The sequence below is a fragment of the Prorops nasuta genome, unplaced genomic scaffold (genome assembly GCF_024137725.1).
Source record: "Prorops nasuta isolate Cenicafe-Biocafe unplaced genomic scaffold, Cenicafe_Pnas_1.2 PNAS00005, whole genome shotgun sequence".
Classification (NCBI taxonomy): Eukaryota; Metazoa; Arthropoda; class Insecta; order Hymenoptera; family Bethylidae; genus Prorops; species Prorops nasuta.
Genome location: NW_027116802.1, coordinates 3,929,731 through 3,946,575, shown reverse-complemented (window position 1 = coordinate 3,946,575; position 16,845 = coordinate 3,929,731). Strand labels below are relative to the sequence as shown.

General features: G+C 30.2%; 2 protein-coding genes across 3 annotated transcripts; both read right to left on the bottom strand.

The window, feature by feature from the left end:
* Positions 1-141: 141 nt before the first annotated feature.
* On the bottom strand, positions 142-4,536 carry LOC136773654 (retinol dehydrogenase 12-like). Of its 2 annotated transcripts, none has more exons than XM_066727455.1 (6): positions 4,287-4,536; positions 2,696-2,777; positions 2,299-2,609; positions 1,899-2,018; positions 1,413-1,629; positions 142-458 (listed from the first exon to the last, which is right to left on the bottom strand). In XM_066727455.1, exons 1-6 carry the CDS (start codon positions 4,402-4,404, stop codon positions 296-298), a joined length of 1,011 nt encoding a protein of 336 aa, XP_066583552.1. In that variant the 5' UTR covers positions 4,405-4,536; the 3' UTR covers positions 142-295. The 2 variants fall into 2 exon arrangements, with proteins under 2 accessions (XP_066583552.1, XP_066583551.1); XM_066727454.1 differs by having other exon boundaries at positions 2,308-2,609; positions 4,287-4,529.
* Positions 4,537-4,948: 412 nt separating this feature from the next.
* LOC136773802 (uncharacterized) lies at positions 4,949-16,427 on the bottom strand. The gene is made up of 12 exons (XM_066727714.1): positions 16,145-16,427; positions 11,015-11,096; positions 10,629-10,927; positions 9,992-10,111; positions 9,513-9,729; positions 8,930-9,089; positions 8,025-8,148; positions 6,849-6,930; positions 6,461-6,762; positions 6,052-6,171; positions 5,559-5,775; positions 4,949-5,349 (listed from the first exon to the last, which is right to left on the bottom strand). Exons 1-12 carry the CDS (start codon positions 16,260-16,262, stop codon positions 5,187-5,189), a joined length of 2,004 nt encoding a protein of 667 aa, XP_066583811.1. The 5' UTR covers positions 16,263-16,427; the 3' UTR covers positions 4,949-5,186.
* Between the last annotated feature and the right edge of the window lie 418 nt (positions 16,428-16,845).

Below are 16,845 nucleotides of genomic sequence, written 5' to 3'. Positions count from 1 at the left end.
AAATTTTATACTACGCATTGCTTGAAAGCCATGAAGTTTCTAGACCTTTTTTGTAATCGATCAAAGTAGAGTTTAAACAATTTGAAAAAGGATAATTAGTTAAAAGTTCACATCATTTTGTTTATCATAATACATAACATCTAAGAATTTTATTTAACTTTATTATTGTAAGAAAAGGCTGAGGATAGGATAGGTTTTTAACTTCGTAATAAAAAACGAATAAAATTGCAGTGCTCCCTGAAAAGTATCTATAACTTTAACATTATTTTTGGAATAATTGGTAAATAAACTGAAATTATTTTTTGCTTGGATTGAGAAGATTACTGTGGCTAGTCTCTAAAAATTCGTTAATATCCTTTATCGGTTTTATGCCGATCATTTCGCAGCTCTTATTCCAAAGCTCAATTGCTTTATCCTTGTCTCGTGCCAAGGCTGATGCAAAGCACTTTGCACATTCCCTAGAAAGAAAAGGCATTAGAATTTTGTAAAAATGTGTAATTAAAGTTGAAAAATAGTTTTAGAACTGTCAATAAATTGGATAATACTACAAATTAATGGCCTCCTCACCAGTTATTATTTTTAATTTTGTTAAGCATTGCAAAGATATACGTATTTTAGTGTACTAAAAACGAATCGGTAATTTACAATTCTCAGACTTTTTTATAAAGTAATTATTGTTTTTATTTTGAGTTTGATATTTTTTTGCAGCTTGTTTTATCCAAGGAATTTTCTTCTGTTCTATTGGGAGACTATTTAACCATCTACAGTAAAAATATTTCCAGTACGTAATTCTTGTTACATATGATAAATTAGTCATTCTATTGTAGACTTAACTCTATCAACAGAGTCCATGCATTTGCAGAAATGTTATAGAGGTACTTATTGATCTAAAGCAAGAATTAAGTGCTGGAAATATTCTTACTTTAGATGAGTTAGTCATTTTCTTGAAGACTATAAGCTCCAATGACAAGGTCGACTTGCAGAAAAATAACTTATTGACCTAAAGTAAGAATTAAGTGTTAGAAATATTCCTACTTTGAATGATGAATTAGCTTCTATAGCAGTAAAATTTTTCGATGAAGCAAACTTTCGAGAAGAACATTAAAACCAAAAAAAACACTATAACGTAAAAAAAAAGATCGATATTTTTTCATTGCGGATTCGTATTTAAGTCACAAAAATACGTATTTTTACAAAATTTAAAATATTTCAGTAAGGAGGCCTTTAGTCTGCAGTTTTACCATATATATTATAAACTGGATAGTACATATAGAAATAATGCAATGTTAAATAAAATTTGACTAGTAGTTATCAGTTATCAATTACATTGTTTAATCACGCACTTCATTATATGAACATATAACCATTTGAGAATTACAACTATTCGGTAAGTAAAAATGTTTCATTCTTACTGGTAATATTCTCCAGATTCTTTTCCAACCTCCTCATCGACGCTACAGTAGATAGTGGTTTGTGCTCCTTGCTCCATAGTTTTCGTAAAAGGTTGAGAAAACATCTGGAATATTGTGCCAGAACCAGGGAACCAGGCAGTAAAAAAATTTCTCGCTGCTGCGGTATTAATCACGCCAGGGTGTAAGGCGTACACAGTAATGCTATTAATATTAGCCTCTATGAAAAATAATAGAAGTTAAACTTCTTTTATTTATAAAATTTAAAAATATAAATTTTAATTTCATTAAAAATAATGACTATTCTTTTCCCTGATTTTTGCTTATGTTGGATTATATAGAGATTTAAAAAAAATATTCAATATTTTAACTTTGATAACAAAACGACATACAAATTTAAACATTCATTTTTGAAAACATAAAATTATAAATGTATTTGAAAAAATAACAAAAAAAAGGGTCTTTATCTTAAAGGTAAATTAATTGTACCTTTTAAGCGCTGAGCCAATTCTTTGGTAAATAAAACATTCGCTAATTTGCTTCGAGCATAGGCCCCCAGAGGACTGTAATGTCTTTTCGAGTTCAATTTCTCGTAGTCGATATGACCAACTGAAATAATTATTCAATATGAAAATCTGACTTAATATTCTTCTAGTAAGTTTATAACCATGAGATTTATTAGCAAATTTTACGTGACGCGAATGATTAAAAAAAAATTCCTGCATAATCTTCCAATTCAGATGTTAATAACATTTTAGTAAGGAAGTAAATTTAAAAATGATGCAGATGATTTCTGAATTGGTAAAGACTAGATGTTTCATATACAAGGACAATATATATAAATTCATTGTAATGATAGCGAATTAATGTTATACTTGTGGAAATGAACAATAAATACATGTGTGGACTTTAGAAGAGACGTTGACAATTCTACTGGAAGGGGAAGCTTTGAGTTTTGGTAGAAGCAAGAGAGTTAGAAGAAAGTGTCCTAGATGGTTTGTCTGGAATTGCACCTCATATCCGTCTTCAGTTAGTTGATAAGGGCACGCCGCTACTCCAGCATTGTTCACGAGAATATCAATAGTCGGCTCGGTTTGCAACAAAAATGCTGCACATTCCTGAACACTAGACAGGCTGCACAAATTTAATTTGCATACTTTAATTTCTCCAGGTTCACCTTTAAACTGTTCTCGTTCTGGCCTAAAAAAAAATTTAAAATAAATAAAATAATTCATCATCATAAATTCCTTAACTATTTCATTAAAAAATTGAAGCAGTATATTTACTTTGACGGAGGAAAAGTTTTGATATCTTCAGCCGCCGCATTAGCTTTGTTTAAATCTCTACATGCTAAAATCACTCGGGCACCTACCAATAGAAAATATCAAGCTATTATAATATTTTAAGGTGTATTAAAAAACATATATGTATATCCGCAAATAATTACTTGGCTATATATATAACGATCGATAAAGTGCGAAAAAAAATTAATTTATCAGGAGGTACAGTACGTGATAGTATCTTCTCTATATCATTATTTATTTTAATTAAAAGTGTAAAAAGACTGCACCGGAATAAATTATTTAAAAATAAAAATAGTCGTAAAATACATAATTTACTACTTTACAGTTTTATCAATTTCTTGCTAGAATAAGTATAAATTTTATTAGAATCGTTTGTACGTTGAATAATATAAGTATCAATATATACGCGTATGGCGCAATAGGATATCGTGATGTGGCATTAAGTAAATATTGCTGAACTGATAAATATGTATGCCTTCTTGTTAACAAAAAATGGTTGAAATGTGCTATCGCATTTGCTGTAATTGTTCTTCCATATATACTGTTTCAGAATCAACTGGTTTACCTTCGCTCTTTCCTATAATTCTACATAAATTTCGTATGAAGCTTCTCTCAAATCGTCGTTCAATATAGCATGGAAGTAACAATGTTCATATTTGTTGAAAACGATAAATTAATTAACAGATGAGTACAATTAATACTTGAGTAAAAAGTAACATATCTTTCGGCTTTGAAATCGTCATTGCGTGTATTGATCGCTTAGATATTTACGTCTTACGCTTCTTTAACCCCTTGCCTGTGTATGACATCTATAGCGGCATAAAAATGTTATGCCACCAGTGTATATGACATCTATAGAAGCATTAATAAGAAAACATAAAAAACCATTGCTGTTAATGCAAAAGTGTTTTTTTATTTGTTTTGTAGGTCACTGAATCCAAATTTGGCATAAGAATTTGAACATTCAAAATAGCGGATCCAAGATAATGGATAAAAATGTCAAAATTAGTAAGAAGAGCATACAAAATGTTGAAGTAAGAAAATTTCATCAAGAGACACGATAGTATATGTCAATGGCAAGTAATGTAAAGAGTGACACTACTCTCTTTACGCGAAGATTATTGATCGCCTTAACCTCAATAATTTATTTAAATTGATTTTTCTTAAAGTTGCTCTAGACTTTTCAAATAATCATTATGAATAACAAAATATTCATCTGTCCGTCGGACTACTTAATTTTAACATCAAAGTTAGATCCAGCGACCCCTAAAACCCTTTATTAGAATATCCTAAATAAAATTTGCAATTTTTTTGTCCAACACAAAAATGGAACGTCTATTAATTTTTGTCTATACACAGTCAAGAGGTTAATTTAATCAGATATTAAATTTAATTACAATTAAACGATTTATTAATACACAAACAAAGAAAATTGATACAACGTAAATAATTATTATTTGTAAGGAAACAGTAAAAAATTTGTAATAAGTATAGCTGAAGAAATAGGTAAGTGCAATATAATTGAAAGGTAACTGCGTAAAAAAAAGTATATATATAGTATAAGAGGAAATACCTCTTCTATAAAAATCTCTAGCTGCCTCTTTTCCAATTCCTATATTGGCACCTGTAATAACTATAATTTTTCCGTCTAGTCGAGTTTTACTTTTACAAGAACTACTGAATGACAGCATTTTGTATCTTTATCACTTTATATTCTAGCGAGCTGTGACACACTAAGCCGAATGCAGACTAAAGAGGATGAACATCATCAAAACGGCTGAACAAGTCTCCTTGTCCCACCATTGGTTTGATAAAACAGTGAAAGGAACGTGAAGGTCCCAGTCTGAGCATAATCTCTTACACGCACAAACTGCATTATTTTTACATTTACATCTTTAGCGCCGTCTGGTGAACGTAAGGAGAATATGACTACTGTGTTATCCTTTCTGTATTTGACATCACACACCTTTTCTTATACAAGGGATTTGTCTCATTTAAGATATGACGGGTGAATAAATCATAATATATAGAAAAAAATAAATCTGCTCTAAAGCAATAGAGCTCAGAAAGTTCATAATGAAAACATATGCAGCATTAAAATTTGACTTGTGCACTCCTTGATTAAATTTTCAACAGTTACTTTGAACTGGCATGTAAATTGCGAATATTCTTGACATATCTTTGGCAATCGATTATGTAAATTAGGTTTTAAACAAATTCAACAATTACAATCAATTCCTACATGAAAAATATGTTTTATTGACATCTTGTAGTATAAAATTTATAATTTATAGAAGCTTCTTCATACAAATCTCCACCATTTGTCGTCAAATAACATATGTTATAATAATTAATCACGAAAATATAATAGAATTAGCTTACTTAATAAAAAGGAATAAATTGTCACTGATCACTCACGACTATCGCTTACCTTTTGTGCATTATTCAAAAGAGTTTTTTAAGCAAACCGAAATTATTTTTTGTTGAGATTCAAAAGCTGATTGTGGCCAGATTTTAAAAATTCGTTGATATCCTCTATAGGTTTTATGCCGAGCATTTCACAGCTTTTGTTCCAAAGCTCTATTGCTTTTTCCTTGTTTTGCGCTGTGCTGGATGGGGTGTATTTCGCACAATCCCTTAAAAATAGATTAAACATTAGGAGATTTTAGAGGCGCGTGATTAGATTCAAATAAAATCTTACAAACAGGTAATAGACGGTAATAGAAAGTCAAAGAATATTGGACAAGTACTTGTCAAATATAGTGGTTAATCGTAGTATTTCAAAAACGTATATACACATGTGTAAATTATGAATTATCTGTGTAAGAAAATATATATTTCTTACTGATAATATTCTCCGCTTTCTTTGCCAGCTTCCTCGTCGATGCTACAGTAGATAGTGGTCTGTGCTCCTTGCTCCGGCGTTTTTATGAATGGATAAGCAAGTACTTGATACAGTGTCCGAGCGCCACGAAACCAGGCAGAGTTCAAATGTCTTACTAATTCGGTGTTAACCACGCCAGGGTGAAGAGCATATACGGTTATCCCATTAATATTAGCCTCTATGATAAATAAATTAGCATAAGGTTTTTCTTTATAAAATTAAAAGGACATAAATCTCAATTTCATTACAAATACATATATCGTCTATCTTTTCCCTAGATAAATGTTTTTTACGGCTACACAGATTCAAAACAAAAAAATATAATAATGTAGTATTTTAACAAAATGATATACAAATTTTAGACAACCTTTTTCGAAAGAGAATAATAACGGTCTTTAGAAAAAGAAGAAATTCCGATTAATGAGATTTTCTCGAAATAGAAAAATATTTTTACCTTTTAAGCGACGAGCTAAATCTTTTGTAAATAAAATATTGGCCAATTTGCTTCTAGCATAAGCTCCCAGAGAGCTATAATTATCCTTTGAGTTTAAATTCTCGTAATCCATGTGGCCAGCTGAAAGAATTATTCAATATAAAACTCTGATTCAATATTATTCTGATAAATTTGCAACGATAAAATTAATCAGCAAGTTGTATATGTTACGTAGATGAGTTTAAAAAAATCCTGCATCATCTTCCAATTTAGACTTTAACAACATTTTAATGAAGGTATTAATTTAAAATTGATGCAAATGATTTCTGAGCTAGTAATATTTATATCTTGCATATGCACGGAAAAGATTTAAAATTGATTGTAACGGTGACGATTTAATATTATACTTATGTAAATAAAAAATGCATACAAGTATGAACTCTCGAAGAAACGTTGACAATTCTACTGGATGGGGAAGCTTTGAGTTTTGGTAGAAGCAAAAGAGTTAGAAGGAAGTGTCCTAGATGGTTCGTCTGGAATTGTGTCTCAAATCCGTCTTCCGTTAACTGATAAGGACACGCTCCTACCCCGGCATTATTCACAAGAATGTCAATAGTCGGCTCGGTTTGTAACAAATGTGCTGCACATTCTCGAACACTAGATAGGCTGCTCAAATTTAATTTGCATACTTTAATTTCTCCAGGTTCACCTTTAAACTGTTCTCGTTCTGGCCTAAAAAACAATTTAAAATAAATAAAATAATTCATCATCATAATTTCCTTAACTATTTCATTACAAAATTGGAGCAATATATTTACTTTGACGGAGGAACAGTTTTGATATCTTCAGCCGCCGCATTAGCTTTGTTCAAATCTCTACATGCTAAAATTACTCGGGCACCTATCATTAAAAAATATCAAGCTATTATATTATTTTGATGTATACTAAAGAGTATATGTTTGCCCACTGAAAACTTCTTGTTTAGCCACACAAGAAAAACATAGCAGTAATTTATAAAGGGGTACATTACCTGACATTACGTTATTTTCTATCTCAATTCAAAATGTGAAAAAAACCTATGCAGAATAAATTCTTAAAAAATAGTCATCTTTAAATACTAAATTTACTAATTTACGTTTGTTAGTAATTTTTTTATTGGAAGTACCAATCTTATTGTTTAATGCGTATATATAGATTTGCTAAACAGGAAATCGCAATGTCACATTACGTAAATATATTGCTTAGGTGGAAAACATGTATGTCCTTGTAAAAAAATAATAGTTGATATGTACTATCATTTTCTATAATTATTCTTCTGTGTATATATATATATATATATATGTATATCGATCATGTTTCAAACTCAAGTGGTTTACCTTGACTCCGTCCTATAATTCCGTATATAAATTGCGTATTAATAAGATTTTTAAAATGCCGTTCAATACAATATGAAAACAACGATATTCGATTTTGTTTAAAATGATTAACTAATTCATGAATTCAAATATCAATTTATTGATTCCAAATAGAGAGAAAAGTAACAGAAACTGTCAACCTTGAAAAAATCGTATGCCGCCTGTACTATTCGTTTTATTTTTTACTTTTTTCGGTTTTTATATTAATCATATATGAAATTCAATTGAAATTAAAGGGCTAATTACTATATTAACAAAGAAAATTGACGTAATGTAAATAATTTAATGATCGTAAAAACTTGTAAAAGGTCTTCTCGATATGTAATAGAAAAACTGGGTAAGTGTAATAACATTGAAGGATAACTATTAAAAAATCATTATACACTGATAAAAATGTTTTCATCCCATTGATAGTTATTTGTGATATCAATAAACTAAATTTATTGATATTATGAATAACTTGATAAATAATTAATTATTCTTAATATTAATAAAATTAATTTATTGATATCACAAATGACTGTTAATTGGATGAAAATAAATATAATATTTTTATCAGTGTAGTATGAGTAAAAATACCTCTTCTATAAAAATCTCTTGCAGCTTCTTTTCCAATTCCTATATTGGCGCCTGTAATAACTATAGTTTTTCCTACCAATCGAGCTTTGCTTTTACAAGAACAACTAAATGACAGCATTTCGTTTCGTTATCACCTTATATTTTACCGAACTGTGAGATACTGAGTCGAATGATGACTAAAGTAGGTAGACAAATACCAGAATGACTAAAAAAGTCCCCTTATCCCACCATTGGTCTGCTGGATCAGTGAAAGGAACGTGAAGGTCCCGGTCCCAACTCCTAGCCCAATCTCTTACAGATACAATGTAATAATTTTGCCTTTACGATCGAAGCGCCATCTGGTGAGAGTATAGAATCACTACATTATTATTTCGGTATTTGTTACCATATATACCAATACAGGGTGCTCCATTTAAAACAGAGCGGCGGAATAAATCATAATATTAAAAAAAAAAATGGATTTGTTCAAAGGAAAATAAACCTTGATAAATTTCTAACAAAGGAGATTGCAGGGACAAAGTTTTGCAATTTTTTTAAGCGAGTAATTATTCATCAGTCGCAGTTATTTAAAAATTCTGAATTATTCTTGCTATATTTTTCGTTTTCTATATTCAAGCAGGTTTTCAACAAGTTTAACAATCATAATTAAATTGTGCATAGAAAATATATTTTTATTAATATATATCTTACAGAGCATAAAAATTATAATTTGAAGAAACCTTTTAAGAAAACTATTTAGTTTCAGTTGTTAAAAATCATATTATGCTATATAATAATTATACTGAAATTCTCTATAATAGGATTAAGTTATTTACAATAAAAATTAATAATGCGTCACTGATCTCACACAACCATTCCTAAATTTTGGTTTTATTGGTATTAATATTGTAAATAAAACGAAATTAGTATTTGCTAGGCTTGAGAAGCTGACTATGACAAGTTTTTAAAAACTCATTTAGATCATCTATAGGTTTTATGCCGAGCATTTCACAGCTTTTATTCCAAAGCTCTGCTGCTTTTTCTTTGTTTTGGGCTGTGCTGGATGGGGTGGTTTTCGCACATTCTCTAAAGAAAAAAAAAATGTATGATGAAAACTAAAAATTATTTTGCACACTAACTATAAATGGTACATGAAGTAAATATTAAAGTACATTTTATTATGTGCTTTTCTCAACTGTACTGTCATATCTTTCTACGCCTAGAAATAATTATTAATTTTCAGATGCATTTTAATAGACACATAGCAAGTTTAAGTCTAAATTCAATAATTTTTCCAGGGAATAAAAATATATGACATTATAACTAAGGTTACACAGTAATATTTATTTTAATATTTTTTCTGTATATGTAGGCAAATATATGGAAAACAACAGAAAATCGAAGATAATTTGACGAATGTCTACAAGTTATAAAGACTAGAAACAGGGTTTAATAAACACCAGTGGTGTATGATTGATGTTTTTCGGTATGAGAAAAGATTTTTCTTACTGATAATACTCTCCGGTCTCTTTGCCAGCCTCTTCATCGAGGCTACAGTAGATAGTGGTTTGGGCTCCTTGCTCCGGAGTTTTTATGAATAAATAGGTAACCGCATAGAAGAACGCGCGAGCCCCACGGAACCAGGTGGAATCCACGTGTCTTCCTAATTCGGTAGAAATTACGCCAGGATGCAAGGCGTACACGGTAATCCCATCAATACTAGCCTCTGTAATACATATATTATATCTTAAGATTCATATTAGTTAAAATTAAAATATTTAAATAATCGTTTAATTTAAATTAAAAATCTGCTATTACTTTCGACCAATACATTTCTCTGTTGGTTTATATAGATTAAAGAGAATCAAAAAATAAGAAAAACTTTATCAGTGGCTAACATAAAAAAATATAAATTTATAAATATTCCATTAACAAATTATATAATAGCCTATATTTTTGTGAAAAAGTAGTAAATTAATTATATATACCTTTTAAGCGATGAGCTAGTTCCTTTGTAAATAAAATATTAGCTAATTTGCTTCGATTGTACGCCCCGAAAGAGCTATAGTGATTTTCGGAGTTTAAATTTTCGTAGTCTATTTGACCAACTGAAATTATTATGATAATCATCAGTTTACTCATCAATTTTTAAATCTTATTATATATTATTAGTATACCTAATTATTAATTTTCTTCGCTATTACTTGAATTAAATATTATAATCTAAAAGTATAAGCCATAATTATGTATTTAATTATTGCAAATCAGAAACATTCAGAAACATCGGATGATTTCACAAAAAGTTTTAATCATTTCTATATTTAGGCCTGAACCAAAACTGCTTATTGGCCTCCATAGCTCGAATCTTCCGGGGGCCTATGGACAATCTTCAACTGAGAAATATCTCATTTTAATATTTTTTATTGTTTTCTAAATATAGTTTGACTTAAAAATAATGCAATAATTTTTTTCTAAAAAATTCTCTACCTCCCCCTAAAATTATCTGAAAGTATCATATCGGCAATATTGAAGTACCCAATTGTATCTGCTGATTATTTACATTATGATGATATATAATATTCAATATTAAAAATAGGTAATATTTAATTTCACTGATGCATTTACTGTGTAATTTCGCTGAGACATTGACAATCCTGCTAGGGGTAGCAGCTTTAAGATTTGGCAGAAGTAAAAGGGTTAAAAGAAAGTGTCCTAGATGGTTTGTCTGGAATTGTGTCTCGAATCCGTCTTCGGTTAATTGATAAGGGCACATCATTATTCCAGCATTGTTTACAAGAATGTCAATGGTCGGTTCTGTTTGTAACAAATGCGCGGCACATTCTCGAACACTGGACAGGCTGCACAAATTTAATTTGCACACTTTAACTACCCCAGGCTCTCCTTTAAATTGTTCCCTCTGTGGCCTATAAACAATTTAATTAATTAATATCCTCGATAATCATTACAATTCTTATATATTTCGTCGAAAAATTAATCTACTATATATTTACTTCGACGGTAGAGCGTTTTTGATATCTTCTGCAGCCTCATTAGCTTTCTTTAAATCTCTGCATGCTAAAATCACACGGGCACCTACCAATAAACAGAAAGAAATATTGCATCATTTCAGTACATTCTTATTCTCTGCAATTATCCGTGGTGAGAAACGCATTTGTTATTGATACCAATTTAATATCGAATTGATATCACTAGCGAACTGATTTCTCACCAGGTACTATATTTGGAGTTGTATAGAATTGGAGCCAAGATAAACCACTTGAGTTTTAAACATGATATAAAAAAAAAAGATTCCTTAAAGAATAAATTATAGTAAATGGTAGCACGATTGGATAATTATTTAATTGTAAGGACGTGCATGTTTACTACTTTAATACTATTTTATTTACGTAAAGTGTACTTCGTGATTAGTTATTACGCGGATCTATAATCATACATTACACACAAAATATACTAAAAATAACTCCAGCAAAATTATTACTCCCAACAAGAAGATACTAGAAAAAGCTTAAACTCTATTACATTGCATATTTTAAGATATTTTTGTTAAATTTTATTCTTTAGAGTATTTATAAACATCTTTAATTGTGTAATAAAGGTGTGATATTGAAGATATTATTATGCAATCCAGCCCGCTAAATTAATTAATTTTATTTCAACTCTATATGTGAAAAATCGATTATACAATATTAAACGATTAAATTATTATATTAATTATATTAGACAAACAGTGTGGAATCTAAGAGAAATAAGAGAAAAAATAAGAGAGAGAAACACAAGAAGGAGAAATACCTTAAAGGAAAAATTAAAGAAAGAAAAAATACCTCTTCTATAAAAATCTCTAGCTGTTTCTTTTCCTATTCCTATATTGGCACCTGTAATAACTACAGTTTTTCCATCCAATCGAGCTTTACTTTTACAAGAACTACTAAATGACAGCATTCTGTATATCGTTATCACCTTATATTTTAGTAAGAGCTGAGATACTGAGCCGGATTGAGACTCGAGAAAACGAATACTACCTAAGTTAAATAAGTCCCCTTCTCTTTTGCTCAGATAGATCAGGATACGTCGAGAGCGTGAAGGTCCCAGCCCAACGGTTGGCTACAATCTTAACATTCACATACGAACACAAAGACAAAGTATTAATTATATTTTACCGCCTCAGCGCCACCTGGTGAGTTTAAGAACTCACTAATATATCTTTCCGGTGTATTTGATATCATATACTATACATACTTATACAGGGTGTTGCATTTAAAGCAAGGCGGTTGATAAAATAAGAATATTTATATAATAAAATAACTTTTTTCAGAGGAGAATGAAACTTTTCAGCTGCAGGGAAGGAAACATAATGTCTATTGCAGAAAAATAACATTATAAACTTATAATGGTAACATCAGGAGTTTAAATTGTTCCATAGTTCTTTTTAATCTAATTCTTAATAGCAAACAGTGATTAAAAATCCAGAATATTCCAACTTTATTTCGCTTAGTCAAATAAAACAAACCTTACACAAATTCAATATTGATAATCAAAATTTGAATATAAAAATACATCTTTTTATTAACGTGTCATGATATAAAAATGATAATTTAAAAAATCTTGTTATTAAATTAACATACAACATAATTAGGTTATTTATAAATATTTAAGACAAGTCATTTAAAATAACGTTTTAAAAAAGATAGGCAAGGAGTACTTATTGACCTCTAAAGGGTACAGTTAATTTTTATAATATTTGAAATAGTTTGTAATAAAAGACGAAATTATAATTTGTTAGGATTGAGAAGCTGGCTGTGACCAGTTTCTAAAAATTCGTTGATACTTTCTATGGGTTTTATGCCGATCATTTCACAGCTTTTATTCCAAAGTTCAATAGCTTTTTCTTTGTTTTGTGCAGTGCCAGACGGGCTGGTTTTTGCACATTCCCTAAAAAGAAATAAATGACATTATGAGTTCATAATAATAAATAATTCAAGCTGAATAACAATTCGCAAATGGCCAATAGATGGTAAGTAGGTGAGTATGTAGAAAGTAATAGAAAGTTAAAGATAATTTCTTGAGTGCTTATCAGTTACAGTAAGTATAGCTAGTTGCAGTATTCAATAAATATATATCGATGTATATGAATTAAGATTTTGGATCCAAGAAAATATCTTTCTTACTGATAATATTCTCCGCTTTCCTTGCCAGCCTCCTCATCGGTGCTACAGTAGATAGTAGTTTGGGCTCCTTGCTCCGGATTCTTTATAAATAAATAGGAAATTGTCTGGAAGAATTGGCGAGCACCTCGGAACCAGGTAGTATCCATATGTCTTCCTAATTCGGTGGTAATCACGCCAGGATGCAAAGCGTATACAGTAATTCCATTAATATTAGCCTCTGTAATAAATAATACCATTTTGACATCTCTAAATTGTTAACTATACAGTTAAACGACTGACCTTTTGCCTGACTCATTTTTCCATTTGCTTATATATAGATTAATAAAAATAGATAATTTTTTTAGATTTTAGTACAATGGAATACACATTTAGATACTCATTTCAGAAATTGTACAATAGTCTGTACTGCGTTAGAAAATTAGGTAATAGGGACCAATAGACTTTTTAAATAGGAGAATAATTATACCTTTTAAGCGACGAGCTAGTTCCCTTGTAAATAGGACGTTAGCCAATTTACTTCTAGAATACGCCCCTAGGGTACTATAATGCTTCTTCGAGTTCAAGTTCTCATAGTCGAGATGACCAGCTGAAATAAATATTAATCATGAGCATTTGACTGAAATTTCTTTTGATGGATTTTTAACGATGAGTTTTATCAATAGATTAAAAGAAATTGAAATATAGGAGGAACTATTATTGTAAATGAAGGCCAATTCTAAATTATTAATATCTTTTTATATAATTAAAGAATAAGCTTAAAAAGTGATATAGGAATGTCTCAGTTAAAAATAAAAATTAGTAGCGATTTATTGTCACTGATGCAAAGAATAATTACTTATGTGTAGTTTTGAAGACACGTTAACAATTCTGCTGGAACTGGAAGCTTTGAGTCTCGGCAGAAGCAGGAGAGTTAGAAGAAAGTGCCCTAGATGGTTAGTCTGAAATTGTGTCTCAAATCCGTCTTCGGTTAGTTGATAAGGACACATCATTACTCCAGCATTGTTCACGAGAATGTCAATGACCGGCTCAGTTTGCAATAATTCTGCAGCACATTCCCGTACACTAGCTAAGCTGCACAAATTTAATTTGCAAACTTTTACCTCGCCTGGTTCTCCTTCGAATTGTTCTCTTTCCGGCCTATAAAAGAATTTTAAACAATTAAACTCGATAAAAATTCCCTGATTATTGCTTTGACAGATAATTATTTATATTTACTTTGATGGAGGAGTTTTTTTAATCTCTTCCGCTGCCTCGTTAGCTTTGTTCAAGTCTCTGCATGCTAAAATCACTCGAGCACCTTCAAAATAAGTAATTTTATTAGGATTAGTAATTTTAAGGTATCTTTGTTCGCCAGAGCTACTCAGCTACGTTCATAGAAGAAATCAGATTATTGGAGCGAAATAAATGCTTCGGTTTAAAAACCAAACATGGAATTACAACGATAGTTTGTGCCTACTGAATGATATACAGCGCGACAGTTGCATACTCTTCAAACCTCATGTAATTATTAGTCAATTAGCATGTTTGCCTTCAGATACCTGCATAAATTATTTCATTTAATGAACAAAGCAGAGAACGTATTTGAAAAACAAGAGCCCTTTCTTGGTTAACAGTAACATTTATTATTGCGAAACTCTAATATATAAACATTAAGCAAAAATTATTTTATTAAAATAAATTTTCGTTTGAAAAGTGCTAATGAAAAATTTACTTGGTATTAATAAAAAACAATATTAGCCCATTTATTTCAATTTTATCAATATCAAGTAAATAATTACCAACATTATTCATAAAAAAAGGTTTATTTGAATAAAATATTGTTTTTTTCTCAATAAATTATTCTAATTAATACTCAGTTAAGCACCATAACATTTTACATTACGATCAATGTGCTCACGAATACTGCAATCTTAATCTGACTTTATCTTCAAAGGTCATACTTCAAACTTGAAAATTATCACCTATTATTTACAAACATTAGACATTTGATATTTTCATTGTATTTTGTTTACGTATGTAAATTAGTTACTTTTGAGGTGACCAAAATATTGGTTTTTCTCTGTAACAAAGCAGTTTCTTTACTGAAGAGATAATTCTGTGAAGATGACTATCGTAAAGTACACCTTTCTATTTTACGATGCATGCTGACTAACGGTAAATACAATAGAATAGATGAGCAAATGATCTTATTCAAAATCTGTGGATAGTGAAATTTACCTGGAGCAATTAACTAAACTACTATTCAAAGGAAAAAGTAATTTCTACAGCAAGAAACCATTTTCCATGAAGAAAACGGTAAACACTAATGCCTTGATAACGGTATTTTAAGGAATGTCAGAAATTTCTCTCAGGTAGCATAAATTTTCCATCACTATATAATCTTCGGATATTTTTCTCTACGATTCTCCTAAGCTCCAATAATTTCGTTTTATTCGTGAATTTATTCTGTTCATCCTTGAAATATCCTGTGTCATGCAACGACATGCGTACAGATCTTCAAGTGCCTTCTAATGCCACAGCCAAGATTTTGTTACATGTTATGCATGCTGAATGACGCTGCATTTTGATTTTTATTATTACACGTTATATTAATTTCGCATTGAAAACTCAGATAAAGTAATAGAATATGTCTCGGCTTTCAGCATTGACTTATTTAATTCTTCGCATTTCTACTATTTAAATGTGAAATGATATGTTGATACTACTAATTAAATATTGATAGAACGCAGACGATATACATATAATTGCGTGGGACAAATTGTCTATTTCTTCATATTTCTATTACTTATAGATATGAAGTTTTATATTGATACTAATCTTAATTAGATATTGATGGAACGCAGATAATGTAATAATATTAGGTAAACTATAAAAGAATCTTGTGAGAGAAGGAGAAAAGACAAATTGAGAAATAAATGATTATAAAAAAAGGGAACATTAAATAAAAAAATGTACCTCTTCTGTAGAAATCTCTAGCAGTTTCCTTTCCAATTCCTACATTGGCGCCTGTAATGACAACAGTTTTCCCGACCAAACGAGCTTTACTTTTGCAAGAACGACTAAATGACAACATTCTGTATTGGTTTCACCTTCTAGATTTGAGCGAGCAGAGAGACTGAGCCGAATGAAGACCGATGAAGACTGAAGAGTCAACAGTTTTCTAGCTTCTAGTCGCTCTTGATCGATTCGATTTCTCCGACCGGCCTACGAGCTAGAACTAAGAAACTAATGCTGGCTATTATCCGGATCACCCCTCTGTACCGTTTTGTTAACTGTACATAATCTAAGTAAGGTACAGTGCGTACCTACCCCCACCCCACCATTAATTATCAACCTCGACCAATAAGCTGCATTTTACTAATGCAGTCATCACAAATCCACTTATCAGAAATTTCTACATTTCTATCAATGCCATTTTAACTTTCACTTATTTACTCACCAAAGTTTCATGGAAATTTTCAAAAGTTTCTGGCACAAGCTTTAAGTTATCTTCTCTTTCTCAAGCTTAATAAACTTTGATTTATACTTGTATTACAAGATTTCAGAGATAATCCCTCTCTTGCGAAAAAAATTTCAATAATCAACATTGTAAATTTCTTTGTTTTCCAATCATTTAAATATTGATTCTTATCTTGAAATTTCTAGAAGATGGAAAT